This window comes from Erinaceus europaeus, chromosome 15, assembly GCF_950295315.1.
Source record: "Erinaceus europaeus chromosome 15, mEriEur2.1, whole genome shotgun sequence".
Taxonomy (NCBI): domain Eukaryota; kingdom Metazoa; phylum Chordata; class Mammalia; order Eulipotyphla; family Erinaceidae; genus Erinaceus; species Erinaceus europaeus.
In genome coordinates, this window is record NC_080176.1 from 13,800,389 (window position 1) to 13,818,315 (window position 17,927).

The following is a 17,927-nucleotide window of genomic DNA, read 5'->3' on the forward strand; positions in this document are numbered from 1 at the left end:
AGCCCCCCCTTCAAGGACCTCCCCCAGCAGCTGCTCCCATGTGGGGGTGGGGGGCTGAGCAAGGCTGTGTGTGTATATGGCGAACCACCTCCCAGCTCCCTCTTCATATTTTCTTGCCACCAGGGTTATTGCTATTGCTGGGGGTCAGTGCCTCCACCATTCTTGGGGGGCATTTGTTTTTGGTAGAGGTTGAGACACAGAGACACTGCAACACTGCCCCATCATTTGTGAAGCTTACCCCATGCAGATGAGGACCAGGGCCTTGAACTTGGATCCTTAAGCATGGTGACCAGGCCCACCCTGGCTTTTTTTTTTTTTTTTTTTTTAATGGAAAAACTATCACAGTAAGTTGAATGAGTGGCTCAAAATGAGATGAATTTGAGCCCATGGGAACTGGTTGGTGTGTTTACAGCTTGTGACAGTTTTGTCTCCATGGCTGGTCTTGGGTCCTTGACTAAGGAAGAGAAGCTGTGTGTGAAGGTTCACCATGTCAGTCAGCTTGCCTGGACCATGGGGTGCCCAGATGTGTGGTCACGCACCATCCTGGTATGTCTGAGAGTGTCTGAGTGAGGTGAGCACTGAGCTGTCGAGTAGAGCAGATGGCCTCCCCCTGCCCCGTCACATGGAACTGAAATGGCCGCTCCTCTCGGGTCTCAGCAGCTTTGGACGCTTCCCTTCAGAGCTGTGACCTTTAGCGGCTGTGCTGTGCCTCCGGCTGGCCGTGTGACCTGGGGCTTGAGTCACCGCGCTCGCCTGAGTCAGGCCTTATACTGTCACCTGCAGGTACACACTCCCCTTGTGTCCCTCCTGTTCCCAGTCTGAAGCTAAACCTGGGCCATTTGCCATAGCAGATGTGTGAGCCTGTGGCTCCGTGCTGACCAGGGCTGTGGTTGGGCCTCTGTGCTGGCTGTGATGTCAGCTTGGCAGCAAGGACCGTGCCTCCCTGGGCCCACAGTGCCAAGTCCCCGTCCTTGGTTCTGAGCAGTTCTTGGCCCAGGAGATCATCCAGGCTAGTCTGTGGGCACTCAGACCAGCCTGCTCCCTGTCCACAGCGACTTAGGCCATTCATGCACAGCCTAGAATGCGATAGGCTTGGAAGGACCTTGTGATTTTGGGGGGAATCCCCAGTGCTCCCTAGTGCTCTTACGAGAAGACGCGGAGCAGCATGCAGGCAGGGAGCCCGTGCCCACCCCCACACATGCAGCTCAGGCAGCGAGGACTGTGGGAAGTGGGGGCTGTGGGCTGCACTGTGTCAGGTGGGAACCCAGGAAGGAGCTCTGGGGTGTGTCTGGGGGGTGGTTCTGCACAGAACAGCCACTTGAAGACAAAGTGACATGCGGTGGGGGCAGAAGAAGGCGGCTCAGTGACTAAAGTGTTGGACTTACAAGCATGAGATGCTCAGTTCAGTCCCTAGCATCTCATGTGCCAGGCTGATGCTATTTTTATCATATTCATAAATAAATCTTTTGGGGCAGGGCCATGGTGCACCTGGTTGAGTGCACATATTACAGTGTGCAAGACCCGGGTTCAAGCCCCCAGTCCCCACCTGCAGGGGGGAAACATCAATGAAGATGTAGTGCTGCCAGGTGTCTCTCTCCCTCTCTGTCTACCTGTTTCCTCGCAATTTTTTTTCTATATCTATAGAAACAAAATACAATTTAATACAATCTTTCTAAAAGGAGTGTTTGGGGGCTGGTACATAGCTTTGCCACATGTGGGACTCAGGTTTGATCCTGGCCTTCATCACATTGATGGAAGCTTCAGTGCTGTGGTTTCTTTTGAAATGTATCTTTAAAATTTATTCATTTTTACTAGTGATTTAATACTGATTTACAAAATTACCAGATAATGGGTACAACTCCGCACCGCTCCCTGACGGAAGTGACCAGTGATGGTGGAAGGGGATCCATTAGAGGTCTGGCCCATCATGTTTGTGTGGGAATTCCCTGACTAGGGCCCCAGAGGAAGAGGCGGTGTGACATTGGCCAAAAGGGCCACTATTAAGCTCTCCAGTCTCTTGCCCTTATCCAACTTTCATAGTCCTCTCTTTATCGGATGACCTTAGACTTTCTCCCAGTTGTGTAAGCATGGAGTGTCATTTGTTGAACCCAACCAGAATTAGGTTTTGGGATCTGTCTTCTTTGAGCCTTTCTGCTAGGCTGCCCAGCTATCGTGGTCTGTATCTGGCTGATCAGAGAATTTATGAGGCCTTCTTTAGGCACTTCAATTAGTGTTCCAGGCACATGAGGTCTAGGTCTAATCACAGAGGGCTATTGAACACTTTGAGTTACATAGTTGCCTCTTGCTTATGGATACCTGTACCCAGTACCCCAAAGCCATCCTGCACCTAGTGTCTGTAATGTTGCAGGTGATGTGCCCTCGGAGGTGGAGGTAGGTGGTCCCTCGTGTTCAGAAATTTCTCAGCAGCTTTGAGTTGGGAGGCTGACATCTCAGGTTCAGGGTGTCCGGCAGCAGTTCAGTCAGAATTCACTAGCAGCATAACGTGGGAAGGCAAGTGCTGTGGTTTCATCCTCTCCACCCCACCCCACCCCATTTCTACTTTAAAAAAGGGTGTTTGGGGGAGTGGAAGAGAGGTCAGGGGCCGGAGACCAAAGCTGGTGCCACGGGAGGTCCTGGAGCTTTGGGGAAAGGCAACATCCAGTCACTTAGCCAGCAGCTCTGCAGTCCCTCCCACAGGGCTTGGGAGAATCTACACACGTGGCTGATGCCGTATGGAGAAAAAGGAGAGAGAAGTGAGCTGTAAAATGGACTGATTCAGTGGCATGAGGGCAGTGGAGTCCCCCCCAAGGACCTCTGAAGAGTTTGTGGCCAGAGCTGTGTTCTCGTGGGTTTGATAGAAACTGGTGTGAATTTCAGACCTCACTCACATCTTGTCAAGAGTGTGGGAGCCAGGAGGGCAGTATGGAAGGCGCAGTTCCCCGCCCTGGACTCTCGGTGTCCTGCACCCAGGACCTGCAGCAGACCCAGAGAGCAGGCCTCTGCTGAGCACCCTTCTGGGCAGACAGGTCACCCCAGCACTGGGGAGGAAGTCACTGTTGCCTCTGCTCCCAGCCAGCAAGGCTGAGGCCCAGACCCACTGGGGACCGACTCTAAAGTTGGAGGAGGCCCCAGTTTGTTCTGAGGCCCCGGGGAGTGTGTCTCTGTGTGTGTGTGTGTGGGGGGGGGGGGGAGAGCTTCCATTCCAGTAGTGTGGCCTGGAAAGCCGCCTCCACTCCCCTGGCGACCTGCCAGCCTCTGTCCAGCCATCAGTGACCATGGCGGGTGGCCCTGGGGGACACAGCAAGCTAGGAACCCACACTTGCACCCCCAGGGAGAGGAGGATGACTCTGCTGGAGCCCGCCAGCATTCCTGCCCATCCAATCGCCAGATACTGACTTAGTAGGATCACAGGGGCGCCAGCCCCAAGGAAGGACACCGTTTCCAGCTTCCACCCTGCCAGTCACAGGTAACACTCAGGGCATGTGAGAAGATAGGACAGCAGGCACTGGACTGAGTTTCAGAGTGACGAGCTTCAAGGACAAGGCCAGGGCCTTCTCTCTGTCTGTCTGTGGGGGGTTGACATCAGGTGGGACCAGCAGAGATGGAGGCTGTCTGTCCAGTGTTTGAGGCCCCCAGCTGCCCTCCACTGCCTTCTCTGCATTTTAATTCTCCCTCTGTTCTGTTGTTCCATCTGGGGACATGTGGGAGCCAGCACTGGGTGGAACTGGGACCCGCCACTGCATGTCGATGTGGCAGAGGGGCCCTGAGCACAGGAGCGAGTAGACGTGCTGTGCCCATAGGGTGAGCCTGTGGCAGCCCAGACCCCAGGGGCTTGGCCTGCGCAGCATTCCTACCCCCAGCCGTCTGTAGACACTTAAATGTTCAGTGGATTTTTAGAAGAGAGCCAGGACTGCTCTGCCATCTGGTCCAGTGCCAAGGGTGGAACCCAAGGCCCAGGTTCTAGCTCTTCTACTCAGGTTTTAATGTGCAGCTTTGCTGAAAAAGTCCAAAGTCAGGTTTAAAGATTCTCTTTGAGAGAAACCGTCATGCTGTGACGCTGCCGGGCCAGGGAGCAGCAAGGGACCCCAGGTGAGCGGAGGTGCAGGAATAACACGGCCAGGAGGTTTTTTTTTTTAATTTTAAAATTCTGCATCAGAAAACACAGTATGACAGAAAGCATCTATGTACACTTGCAGTGTTTTTGGTATGATACAGTATTTAATACATCCACTGTTTTCTGCAAAAAAATTTTTTTTTTTTGCTTTGTCAGACAAACAAAACTCCCCTAGACGACAAAAAAAAAAAAAAAAAAAAAAAAAAAACCAGCTAAGGCACAATTTTGTTGTTTTTCTGCTAAATGAAAGAACAGGTACAAAATCACTGGGGGGTAGTACAGTCGGTTCTGAGACTCTCAACCATGAGAAACTTAAGAGGCGGGAACTTTGATGAGGGGCCGGTCTCAGTCACTTTCTCTTAAAATACTCCTTTCAATAAATAGCAAAATATCTACATCTTTCAGTGTGTGCCATTGGGGTTATCTCTCTTTAAAACTTTATTTACAGATTCTTTTTTAAAATCAATACATTACAAAATATTTCTGTACAGTTTTATGCATATTATGATCTATAACAAAATAGTTATTTTTAAAAACTATATCACCACGTGTCTTTGCAAAAAAAAAAAAAAAGGGGATGATAATAACTTATTATGAGGCCTCTAAAAAATTATCCAAAACAAATGCTACTGACAACATATTTTTAAAAAAAGGACTAAGGAGGGTGGCGCTGGAGTGCAGCGACTGTCCTGGGGCCGGGGCTCAGGAGCTGGAGGACTATACGTGGTCACGCTCCAGCCCTGGGGACACGTCCCGAGACCCTCGCCTGGCTCAGGAAGCAGCGTCCTACCCCACTGAGCGCTCGCCACTCACGGTGCCCAAGGGGATGGAGACCCCATGCGAGGGCTGCCAGCGTCCCCAAAATAATTTTAAGGCCACATTTCCAAAGGGAGAAACCTAAGGCTTTTTTGAGGGGTGGGGAGGAGACGGGGGTGCAGGGTACAGACATGGCCTAGGAGTACAGCAGCTCATTTGCAAGGTACAAAAATACTTCTGAGAGACAGATGGGACAGAGACAGTTTGCATAGATTGTACATTCAGCTCCAGCAGGTCTGGGGACCCCCCCACCCCGTAAACTTCTCAGCAGACACAGTGAGGTAGCGCCTGTGTGACCCAGGTGGGGTGGGGGGCCGGGGCCCACAGTCAGCGACCCCAGTTTACAGTCCTGTGCCACCCGGGAGCCCCTCTGCCCTGTCCTGAGTCGTCCTTGAACCTGGCGAGGGGTCTGGACCATGGCTGCCGGGTGGGGGCACCGCTGTGCAGCCTGGAGGGTGCTGCCCTGAGTCTGCCCGTGCCCAGCAGACACAGAGACCCGGCCTCACAGCTGCTCAACTGAGGGGAGTCTTGTGGCGCAAAGCCTTCCAGTTCTGCCCTTGGTCTGGGGCCCCCCGTGGGGGTGGCAGGAAGAGTCTGGTTTCTCTGAACTCCCCCCACCCCCAGAGGTGCCTGGCTGACACACCCATTCTTGGGTGGAGGGTGGGCACAGGGGCCACCCTATGGGCAGTGTGTGCAGATGGGCCTTGGTGGAACCCTTGGGGTGCCCCCACCCCAGACCAGACAGTGGGACAGGACAGAATCTGCCAGAAGAGGGGGGTGGCTCCTCACCCCTTGTTGGTCGCTACCTGAGTCTCCCGTCGGGCTTGACTGCGCCCAGCTGGGACTTGGGGTCGGGGCTGAGGGAGCTCCAGGCCGTCTGGCTGCAGGCGGGCAGCATGGGGCAGGCGCTGGGCCCGGGCGTGCACACGTCCATGGCTGTCCACACGCCGCCCACCAGCGCATCCAGCCAGCGCTCCAGCCCCGCGCCTGCCACGCCCGCCTTCCTGCGCGCCTGCTCCAGCTGGGCCGGCAGCACCGGCAGGCCGAGCACTGGGTTCAGGCTCTGGAAGCTCTGCTCCATGTAGGCGCCGCGTGGGGGGCCGGCGTGCAGCTTCTGCGCCTCCTCTGTGGGGAGAGGGGGTGTCAGGAAACCTCTGAGAGGTGTGGGGTAGCTCTGTCTCTAGTCTGTTCCTCGTTTCAGTCACACTGGCTTTCTCCTCTCTCTGCGTCTTCCCTCTCTGGTTCTCACCTCTACATACAGCTCTCTGCTGAGTCTGTCATTCTCTCCAGCCACCTTATCTCCTCAATGTTCCCCCCTTTAGTGACATTTATTTGATAAAGCCACCTGCAACGCCTGTGGAGTGGGGGCTTGAACCTGGGTCCTTGCACACTGTAACATGCACTGTCAACCAGGTGCACCACCACCCTGCCCTGCCTCCCATCTCATTTCCTTTGGTTTCATGCTTCTGTCATTCCCAATTCTCTACGGCCCTTGCTATCTCTGTCCCTTCCCATCTGTCTCCCTCCTGCCTCACAATGTCTCCTCTTGGGCTGTGTCAGTCTTTCTCTTTACTCATCACTCTTGAAGCCTCCCTGGGAGAGTGTAGCCGACTTGCTCAGCCGCACTTGGCCTAGCACCACCTCAAGGACCAGAGGCTGAGGGTCGATGACTGATAGTCTGCTTTAGCCCGTCAGAAACCATACATTTTGAGGCGATTATGTTAAGTTGCTGCGAGGTAGCTGTGGACCAGCGCGGACACAGCAGGGCTAATGAAGTGGCCAATAAAGCAGTCTCCAGTCACCTCTTCCTTCTTAACAACCAGGTCCTAACTTTCGTTCCATGAGCTTGGCCCCTCCTCAGAGGTCTGGTGAGCAGCAGGGGGAATCCAGGGCAAATACTCAGGAGGCCTCTCGGGACCCACACCTTGGGCTCAGCCGTGCAGCTTTGTGCCCAGGCCTATCCTGCCACCTCTGCTGTGACCTGGAGCAGTATGTGTGTCGGGGGGAGGGGGTCCATACTGCCCGGGCTGACTGCCCGCCCTAGTCCTAATGCAGATGGGCCTTCTGGACGTCCAGGGGGAACCTGCTCACCAGACCCCCCACTCCACCCAGCCCAGGGTACTCACCGGGCTTGATGGGCTGCCGATTTGAGAAGGTCAGAGGGGCCACGAGGAACCTGGTCTCGGCCACGGGCACCCAGTGGTGCAGGATCTTCACCGTCCAGACCCCGGGCCTCAGAGGCAGGTTCAGGGGGGGCTTGTAGTGGGTGAACTCGGCCGTGGATTCGATGAGGATGTCATAGGTGGCGGCAATGACATTGACTGGGTCCACCCAGATGACCGTCACTGTCACGTTGGGCCCCTTGCCCCATTTCTGCATGCCCACCGGCTCATCCATGGGCCCCAGCAGGCCCCCGAAGTTGCGGAAGAGCCGCTCCTTGGCATCCCAGTCCGTACCCACCTGAAAGAGCAGGTGCTGAGAGAAGCCGTGCACGGCCCTCCACACGCAGAGTGCGTCCCAGCCCTGTGACGGCCTACGTAGAGCCTCCACCCAGAGCCAGAAAGGCCTCACATGTCCCCTCACTGCTGAGTGAGGGAGGGACGTGGGGTTGGACGAGCAGAGAAAGCAGTGGACAGCCGTGGGGGTGGGGGTGCACCGAGAGCCCCGCCCATGCCAGGCTGGATGCCAGCTCACACTCCTGCCTCCACTTGGCAGGGACACAGGCTCAGAGTGATTGGACTGTGCACTTGGGGTGGGGGAGGCTGGCTGGGGCTTGCACGTGTCTGTACGCTGACTGCCACTCAGTCTCATCACCCGACATGTGTGCTGACCACGTCCCTTCTGCCCTGGGGGTGGTGGCTCCTGCACATCTGTCCGCCCCAGCCTGCTGCAGCCCAAACACCAGATCGAGGTCCGGTAAAACCACTCCCTGGGAAGTGTGCTGCTTCGCCATGCGCACACCCCGGGTTCAAGCCAGCCTTTACCTGGAAGGGAGCGTCTCTGGCACAGGTGAGAAGGCTCCCCGAGTCCCCCCTCCCCAAGGAACGCAGCCAGTGCCGGCCTCCTACCTCAGAAAACTGCAGCCTCCCAAAGTCGCTGGGTGGGCTGGCCACCTTGAAGGCCTTCTTGGGCATCACCCAGGTCTCCAGGGTCTCGAGCTTGCTCACCGCCAGGTTGGTGGCATGGTGCTTGATCAGAAAGCCCTGGAAGCGGTCAGCGAGGAAGTAGAGGTGCACAGAGGCTGGGTGGCCCATTGGGTAGTACCTGGAGGGGAGATGCACGCTTATTCGGGCCCTCCCTGCCCCTGCATCCTGAGCCCACAAGGAGCACACTGACACCATGGCTCCCCGGTGCCGGGTGCAGAGAAGACAGCAATGCCCTGAGTGTGGGCTTCCTCCCCTCCACGAGGCTGTGGTCGTGCCGGACCTGCCGCTCTCCGCCTCACAGCTGTTCCCTGAGCATCCTCACTCGCCTCTGAGAAGGCTCTGGATCAGGATGGTGAGGGTCGGTGAAGGCATCAGCCCTATCCTGTGCAGCATAGCCCAGCTGAGACCCTTCGCTCACCGTAACCTCACCTCCCCCCTCTCTTCTGTCATTCTAAATGATACTTCATTCAGCATCCTCAGGCGCGAGGGTTACTGGAGCCTCCCTCTCCTCTGCCCGCAGGGCTGAGCCTACCGGCTGAGCCTACCGCTGTCCCCACTGTTGATCTCACAGTGAGGACACTGAGCAGAGGGGAAGGGAGGAGCCAGGTGTCATCCCGGCCCTTTGTCCTTCCTGCTCATCAAGTCAGAAGCTGCTGGGGCTGCAGTGTGGACGCTGACCACTCCTGCTGTGGCATGAGTCTTCACGTCCAGCTGTCGGGGGGAGGAGGGTGCTCTAAGGCTCTGGGCCCGGATTTTGGAGCAGAGGCCCTACGGATGCGCGTCACCTGCCCCTGCAGGTGAGGGGACACACACGCATATGCTCTGCCTGGTGAGTGACTACTGTCACTCTGGGCCCGACCTTCATGCTTGCTGAGCATGTTAAAGCTCTGGGAAGTAGTTCAGCAGGTAGAGCACAGGTATTGCATGCTTGAAGCCCCTGGTCCAACCCCCAGTACCACCAGCAGAGCTCTGGTCTCTCTCTCACAAATGAAAAGCGTCTTTTAGAAACTCCTAGAGACACCCACTATAAACCCCATGCCACCTTTGGCTGGGAGCATCACAGGATTCGAGTTTTGTAAGGACACTGGCCTGTGAGGGGCCGATGGCTTGATGAGGGTCAGCAGGCTGAGCAGAACCCAGTCCAGGCCGCAGCCCAGTGTCACCACCACCGCCGGCCTCCCAGCAACTCAGCAGGGGTGGGGGCAGCTGAGGATAGGGGGACACCGGCTGGCTAGGAAGCTCCCCAAGCTTCAGAGTTGAGGGAACAAGGGAGTCCCTTCTCTCTCCTCCCCTTCTTGAAGGGCGGGAAGAGCTATGCTTAGGGACACCAAATGCTTGGTGGAGAGGAAGCTGACATTCAGTGATTTCCCTTTGTTACTAAGAGGAGGAGTGGGAGAGAGGAGGAAGAGAGTGAAGGCCGAGAGATTTCTCGGGCGTCTTTCCTAAGGGAGCAAGACTGCTGCAAAGAGGGTGCTCCTCAGGGCATCACTTAGGAGGGTTAAGCTCTGGGGTTTCTGCACAGAGATGCCAGAGGCATCAGAAAGTCACATGATGGTTCTGGGAGCCTCGGAGGGTGTGCTGGGACTACATTCCCAGTGAGATCAGCTCAGCGGGGCGCCTAGTCGGGGTCGGATCAGGCCTCCACCATGCTTGTGCTGGCCAGGGAGGGGAGTGGTGGCGGGGACAGGCTCTGGAATATTATCCCAACTTTCTCTTCTCTTGCCGGATTCTAGAACACTCCTTCCTGATGCCTGACCCGGCCCCCTGCACCCCCGCCCTGCTCACCTGCAGCTGTTTTCACTCTCGGTGCGCAGCGAAGTCTCCACCCTGCGCAGCCCCAGGCGGGCGAAGGAGTGGTACAAGGTGAGCGCCACGTCACTCAGGGTGTGGATGCCGTCGGGTTCATCGTACACATTCTCCCAGTAGGAGCGAAGCCCCGGGGTGCCTGCGGGGTAGCTCCCATACAGGTAGGAATCCAGCTGCCCGATCACCTCCTGGTTCACCACGGCCTCAAACTTGCGTGCAAAGAAGGTGGGTCGGGCCGTCTGCTGCGCTCAGACAGGAGACAGCACGTCAGCAGGGCTGGGGGGAGGGCACACCTACCCTGGTATCCCAGCTCAGACCCTGCTCAGTCCCCGCCTGGAAGAATCTCCACGAGAGGTCAGGACGGGGCGAGCAGGGAGTTACTAAACACTGTCTACGTGTGCTCTGAAGATATATTTTTCTCAGGAGCCCGACCACCATGCAGTGCCTGCAACAAGCAGGGGCATTCGGGGAGCCCCCAAACGCCTGCTCTGGGTTCTGCCAGCTGAGCCTGGCTGCCAGTCATTCCCTCCTAGCTGCACACTGGCCATCTGGCTGCAGGTTCTGGGTGGGAGCCCTCCCCTAGTCTAGTGCCCTGTGAACCCCAGGCAGCATTTGCAAAGGGCTGCTGCCTGCGCTCTGTTGCACGCACGCACACGGCACTCTCGGCCCCACCCTACGTGGCGGCAGCTTCTCAGACCCCACTCTTCCCTGTCCTCCCGGGGACACCCCTCACCTAAAGACCAGACCTGGACAGGGTCCCTGGAGCTGTTCCCAGAGCCTTCTGTTCTGAGGACAGTGTAATGGCAGAGCTACCCGACAGTTTGGAGAAATTCAGGTCCCGGGGCGGGCGGGGGGGGGGGGCAGTTTGTTGGGTTATGAACTGGCCTTCTGCGCCTCAGTCCCCAGCTCCACGTGGCAGCACCAACAGAACACCGTGGATGGTAGTGCTATGCCTTGGCGTCTCTCCCTCTTTCTCCTGGCTGCCTGCCTGTCTGTCTGAGTGTACAGAAGAACCGGGCTGCGAGGCAGCTGGGCAGTGTGCGCGAGGCCCAGACTTGGCCAGGCGGCGACACAAAGCCCTGGCCCCCACCTGCAGGCCGCTCTTCCTCGCTAGCTCTTCCTTGCCTCATGATTATCTCTAACCAATAAATAAAATATTTTTATAAAGATTCAGCCTCTGGGGTCCTTTCTTAGACTGACAGTTAACGGCTCTGGAGAGCAGGTCTAGGGTTCTGGACCCAAAGGAGCCTACAGGTGATGAAGGTGCCTGCTGACCAGTCACAGAAAGCCCAGAGGGAAGGTCATGTACACCTCCAAGGCCCCACAGCAGGTAAGAGCACAGTTAGCTACTCTGGCCGGGGCAGGGAGCAGCCAGAGACAAGACAGACTGCGAGACACGTACGTACCGGGTTCTAGTAAGTTCCATCTACACAGCAGGCTGGGGGCGGCGGTGCTGAGGCCCGGGACCTGGGGTTTCACACATACCTGCTGCCCACTCCCAGGGAGCTTGTGGTCACTGCCAGCCACCTTCCCCAGGGTCTGTGCCCTCACTGCCCTGGAGTGGTGGTGACGCTGATGGCAGGAGGGACCATGGAGTGAGCCCCCATCTATCTCTCCACCCTCCCAGTAGCGCCCCAGAGAAGCATGGGGAGCCCCACTCACAGTGGGGAGACTTGAACCCAGTCCCGAGGACTATGAAACCTACTCCTGGGGTCAGGAGCTGGCTCCTCCAGTAGGGCTCACACCTGACCACAGCCCAGAACCCGGTTTGCGTGTCTCCCAGTGGGAGCACCACACCCAGGGAGCTTCCTAAGTGGTGAGGCAGAGCCGTGGCGTGGCCCCCACTCCCCCACAAGTGAGTCTTCCAAGAGCGCTGGGATCCCGCCTGGTCAACGCCCCAGGGAGAACTCTGGTGTCAGTGGCAGGCAATGACATGCTGCCCCTGCCCTTTCTACCACCTTCTCTGGGGCAGCAGAGCTATGACCGGCTGGACTGGAGCCCACTGATCACAGCCCCAGCTCAATGACCTCCCAGAAACTTCTTCAAGGAAGTTCATCTACACCGATGACATCTGCCGTGCAACTCAGGCATCCAAGTTCGACATCCTCGAGGAAACACTCACGAAAGACATGTCTCTGATATCTGATTACTGTAAAAAATGGTGACTAATCCCTAGCACTGCAAAAACGGTATCATCTGTTTTCCATCTACACCATGCCTCGGCCTCGCGTGAGCTTAATATGCAGCTTGACGATACGAGAATCCGGCATGAAGCCCAGCCAGTCTATCTTGGCGTTACTCTCGATCGCACTCTGTCTCATAAAAACTGCAGCAAAGGTGGGCGCGAGGAATCACATCATTGCAAGACTGGCCAGCTCCTCATGGAGCGCGAGCGCTTCCACACTACGATCATCATCTCTGGCATTATGCTATTCCACTGCAGAATACTGTGCCCCAGTATGGTTCCGTAGCCCCCATGTCCACTTGGTCGATTCCAAATTATATTCCTCCATGAGGATCATTTCTGGAACCATCCGTTCCACCCCGGTTCCATGGCTGCCAGTTCCTAGCAACATCACCCCGCCAGATATTCGTCGGGATGCGGCATCATCTAAGTTCATTTCCCATGTCTACGCTCGACCGGACCTGCCAATATACACGGATATCTTCGCCCACCCTGTCCAACGCTTGACGTCTCGTCACCCAATCTGGTCCCCTACGCCTACACTGAACTTCTCTGTTCCAGACTCTTGGAAACAGAGTTGGCAGTCAGCCGAGGTAAAGAACAAACACCTCATCACAGACCCCTGCAAGCGTCAACCCGGCTTTGACCTAGCACGTTATGACTGGGTCCTCCTCAATCGCTATCGAACAGGCCATGGCCGGTGTGCCGCTATGTTCCATCACTGGGGAGCCAGAGATGACCCGAACTGCCCCTGCGGTTCCAGACAGACTATGACCCACATAGTCAACGACTGCCACCTCTCCAGATTCAAAGGAGGTCTCGAAACTTTACATCAGGCTCAACCTGACGCTGTTGACTGGCTACGGAAGAAGGGCAAACGCTAGAAGAAGCAGCCCCAGCTCTGACCTGAATGGCCCCTGCTTCGTGAACCCCAGGGTGTGTGGGGGGGCAGCACAGCTCCCTGCAAGAGCCCTGCTGAGACCAGAGCACTCAGCTCAGGCCCTCGTGCAGTCACTGGAGGTGTCCCCAGCATCCCCCCTGGGCAGGGGTTGAGTGACACGGGTCCCTGCAGGCCTGCACCGGGTGCTCTCAGCCGAGTCCCCCCACCCTCGCCCAGCGGCTCACCTGGAAGCGGTGGAAGTCGGGGGGCTTGAAGTCGTTGGGCGAGCAGCCACACCAGTCCACGATGTGCTTGTACTGGCACTTGCAGCCCAGCTTGCGGTTCCAGTTGGTGATGCGCAGGTTGTTGTCCACCATGGTGTCGCAGTGCGGGCTGTTCTCCAGCACCGTGTGGAAGAAGGACTGCGGGACAGAGGCCGGCCTGAGCCCCTGCCGAGCGGGTCAGGGACCCCCCCCCCCCCTCCATCCCTGCCACTCCTGTGTGTCCTCCCTGCAGCCTAGACTCTGACGTCCAGACTGTACCCTGCCCATTGGGGCTCGGGGCCGAGGCACATGGGGGCAACGGTCAAGGGGCCTTGTGCTTCAGACACCGCTGGGTTTCCAGGCCGGGGGGAGGGGCGGGACTCAGGGCTCACACAGCTTTCCTGCTTTCTAGTAGCTTCTAGGGAAGAGACACAGGCCTCGCCCATCATACACACCAAGGAGCTTCCCTGGCCTGGTCCTTTACTCCCCCTCCCTCCCTTCCTATCCTTTTTCTGCTATTGCCAGGGCTTCACCACTCTGAGCTGACTATTTTTAGATAGAGACAGAAACAGAGTAGGTGAAGGAGAAAGACACTTCGGGGAGGTGGCACCGCCTCAAGCCTGCGTCGCGCGCATGACGAGACAGGGCAGTGTCCAGGTGAGCCCGTCCTACGTTCTAAATCCCACACGTTTAGAGAAACAGGAGGAGACAGAGACAGAGGGAAGGCAGAGGGAGACTAAACCAAAGAACCCCTCCACCACCCGGGAAGGTGAGGACCTGAGGGACACCTAGCAGCGCCCTCCTGATGGACCAGCCCGGCAGCACCTACGGCATCCAGACTAAGGTCTGAGCACTGTGACGGGAGCCCTGCAGCTGCTCTGATGCTCCCAAAGCCCCTCCAGGGGGAGGCCGGTGCACATGGTAACCTGGTGCTCTGCCACAGCTTTCTAGAGAGTGTGGGTAACCTGCTCTATGGAGGTCAGAGGTTGTCGAGGACTTTGTGCAGGGAGTGAGGGGTCTGGGGGTGCTTGGTCTGAGTGGCCCTGCAGGGACCCTCCGTCCAGATGCCCACCTCGGCCGGCAGCAGCGTGAAGGAGTAGAACTGCTTCATCTTGGTCACCAGGTCGTCGGTGGAGAAGGTCACGTACTCCACGAACTTGCGGTTCAGCAGGAACCAGTCGGAGCCGCCGTCCACAGTGATGCCCTCGGGGATGCGCCTGTCCCCCAGCCGCCACATGTGGGCATCACACTCCAAGAAGAGGCGGTCCAGGCCCTGCTTGCGGATGAACCTGGGAGGGTGGCAGGAGGAGACAGCCAAGCTCAGCAGGACCCTGGAGAGGCCAAGGGAACAGCCCTCCCTGGGCTGGGTCTTCTGGTTTCTCTAGGGGTGGGAAGGGATCCCAAAGCCACACCACGCTGGTCTACTCTGTCCTGGAGGCTGCTGCCCACCCACTCGTCTGTGTCCTCCACTGAGGGGCTGGCAGTGAGCTGTGTCCCCAGGCCGGTTGGGGACACAGTATCTGGGGCAGAGCTCTTAGATGAGTGTAACACAACATGCAGGGCTACAAACTGTCCCTTAAAACTCCACGGCCTGGCTGGGGAGAGCTCAGCCTGGCAGAGTGCAGGCCTGCCAAGCACTCTTCCCAGGGTGCAAGAGCACAGCAGAGCCCTGAGCCCCTTGTGTTTTCTTGCACAAGAAATAAAATGATTGATCTTTAAAAGCCCACCAAGACTGGCCAGAGCCATTCACTGCTTCTCGATGCATACATGCATGCAGTTCCAAAAAGAAATTTTTAAGCCAGCTTTGTAATAATAGGGCATTTCATTTTATACACGTCAAACAATAAGACTGCGTGACAGGCCTGCCAGCCAATACAGCTTTGAAGAAGCATGAGCCTCAAATAGTCTGGAGAGGGCTACGCGTCAACCATGATGGGACTCGGCCCCCGTCCCCACGGCGGCAGTGACCCACAGTGAGCTGGTTGGGGAATGAGGATGGCAGTCTCCCATCCAGCCATGGACGCCCTGAATTTGGGCCCAAGACAGCTGGGTCCAGAGCACAGAGATGAAGAGAGACAGAGAGTGACAGATACACACAGACAGAGGGACAGGTGCACATGTCCAGACAGACAGACAGACAGCTGCAATCTTCGAGGCTGGCAGTCGGCCTCCCAGTCCCATCAAAAGAACAGGGCAGGTGAAGGTGATCGTCGGGGGAGGGGGACTGGAGCTGAGCCGGGGTGCTGACTGCAGGCCTACTATATGCAAGACAGGGCCTGGGGTCATCCCTGCTGCTTAGCAGCTAGTTACTGAGTTGGGAGCTTATGGTCGAGGGGTTTCCTGACACACACACACCTCCCCCCCCCCATTACACCACATGGAAGTCACTGTTCCAGTGCTCACTCTGCCTGGCAGAGCACCGCAGGGCTATGCAACCGTTGCCTCTGCCTCCTTCCACAGCATGTCCTCACCCCACCTCACCCCACACAGACCTGTGCCGGTTCAGCCCCTGCAACCACTCTGGCAGCCCCTGTGCTGAGGCTTCACAATGCTGGGGGGTGGGAGGTGGGGTGTCGAGACCCACCCTTCCCTGTGGCCTGCACTGTGGCCTCATGTGACCCTGTGGGTGAGGCTGGTGCCCAGACCAGGTGCACGTTCTCACGGGGTCGGTCTCCTTCACGGAATAATCACCACCAGGTCCACTCCAGCACCCTGGGCTAGGTAGCCCCCACTTCCCGGCTGTGACAGTCTCTAAATCACCCTGCTAAGCCCAGGAAGAGGGTGATAAGCTTGCTGAGGACACATGCAGGAGGGAGGTCAGCCAGCCACGCAGCCAGGGGCCTGGGCAGGGTCTCAGCACACTGGAATCTAAGCCCAGTGGCCATGTTGAGTTCTCAGGGGGCCGGGGGGGGGGTGTGATTTGATGGCAGTCTTTCCAGGCTCAGCATATCACCCCAATGGACACAAACTAGCCTTTAACAGGTCCTGCAAAGGACTCTTTCTGGTATGAAAATGTAAATAATAACTAGCACTCGACCATGCTGGAAACTTCAGCTCATTTCTATAAAAACTGTCACAGTAGGGAGTTGGGCTGTAGCGCAGTGGGTTAAGCACAGGTGGCACAAAGTACAAGGACTGGTGTAAGGATCCCGCTTCGAGCCCCCGCTCCCCACCTGCAGGGGAGTCGCTTCACAAGCGGTGAAGCAGGTCTGCAGGTGTATATTTTTCTCTCTCCCTGTCTTCCCCTATCTCTCTCCATTTCTCTCTGTCCTATCCAACAACGACAACAATAATAATAACTACAACAATAAAACAACAAGAGCAACAAAAGGGAATAAATAAATAAATAAATAAAACTGTCACAGTAAGCAAGAAAGAGGACAAAAACACAAAGTCCAATGTGGGGCCCTGTGAAGCCCCTCTCTAGGGGGGTTAGCTCTCAAAAGCCACGTTTCATTATGCAGGACAACTGCATCTCCTTGCAAATTTTAATGTCTTGTCCAGGACCACAATATCTAAATCCAATATTTATGTACTCATCTCTCCAATGAAATATTCATGGGTGGGAGCCTGACTGCCGTACTTGGGGCTCTGAGTGCGTCAGCTGCAGCCGTGCCTTGGCTGACACAGACAGACGGCTGATGCCCCAGGGGCTGGGGGAGCACAGGCTGGGCTGGCTTCTGGGTGCTGGGGGCGATGTGCCTTCTCCCTGCCCTGGGCCTGTGTCCTGACTCTCTGAGGGGAAGGCTGGCAGCACAGGCAAGATGGCGGACCCCTGGGCGTGTCTCTTGGAGGCTCAGTGGCAAAGAGCACAGCTCTAGCATTTGAGTCCAACTCCTAGAAGGTGAGCACGGCCTGGAGCTCCCCCTCCTCTGCGCCATTTCCAGCAGGCTCAGACCCTGGGACAAAAGGTCTGAGCGCCACCACAGGGCTCCCCTGATGCCCGAGATGCTGGGGTGACCCCATCCCCACCACTCCCAGGTGGGCTGTGTGTCATGTGCTGCCCACGGGAGTCCCTGGGAGTGCGGCGTGAGCACTGTCCGCCTGGCACGGAGCCGCCACCAGGGTCCCCTCCTCACAGCGCAGTGACACCCTCCTTTATTCTTTTCTCACAGATGCCTTCCGTGTTCTACTCTCACGCGCACGGCAGTTGGCATCCTGGCTAGACCCTGCCTACTGAGAGGAGGAACTGCAAAGGGACAGCCATGCCTGTTGGGCAGTCAGGAAGGAGCCACTATACGTCAGCCATGTGTCAAGATTCTTCCATATTTATTTATGGCACTGGGGCCTCATGCATGTGGAACTCTGTTGCTCCAGGCCAGCTTTGTCAGAGAGAAGATAGGGTGAGAAGGAGCTTCCCCCAGGACTGTGGCACTCCCATGTGGTGCCCGGGTTTAAACCCAGGCCTTGCATATGACAAGGCAGGCACCCACCCAGGTGAGCTATCACTCTGGCTCCCTGTCGGATTCTCTTAATGTGTGTTTGGCAGATGAGAAGCTGAGCGCCAGGAAGGTTGAGGAAGCTCCCCCAGGTCTGGAGGAAGCCAGCATGAGCTCACACCCACTGGGGTCCCTCCAGTGGGACCTAGAGGAGGGTCTGAGCACTCACGCGCCTCACAGACGCCCTGTGCAGGGATGAGGGCACGGGGTCTCACCTCCTAGGCCAGGGGCGAAGTCAGAGCTCAGCAGCACTCAGCAGGGACAGACGTCACAGGGAG

The 17,927-nt window shown here is 57.0% G+C and overlaps 1 protein-coding gene across 1 annotated transcript in view; it reads right to left on the bottom strand.

Moving 5' to 3' along the window:
* Window positions 1-4,124: 4,124 nt before the first annotated feature.
* XYLT1 (xylosyltransferase 1) overlaps window positions 4,125-17,927 on the bottom strand; it is a 240,059-nt gene continuing 226,256 nt past the window's right edge. The window contains exons 7-12 of the mRNA XM_060172893.1: window positions 14,283-14,499; window positions 13,193-13,369; window positions 9,862-10,124; window positions 7,999-8,194; window positions 7,057-7,390; window positions 4,125-6,055 (exon numbers count right to left, since the gene is read on the bottom strand). Of these exons, the coding sequence (XP_060028876.1) occupies window positions 5,733-6,055; window positions 7,057-7,390; window positions 7,999-8,194; window positions 9,862-10,124; window positions 13,193-13,369; window positions 14,283-14,499 (1,510 nt within the window). The 3' untranslated portion in view covers window positions 4,125-5,732. The remainder of the gene's footprint in view (window positions 6,056-7,056; window positions 7,391-7,998; window positions 8,195-9,861; window positions 10,125-13,192; window positions 13,370-14,282; window positions 14,500-17,927) is intronic.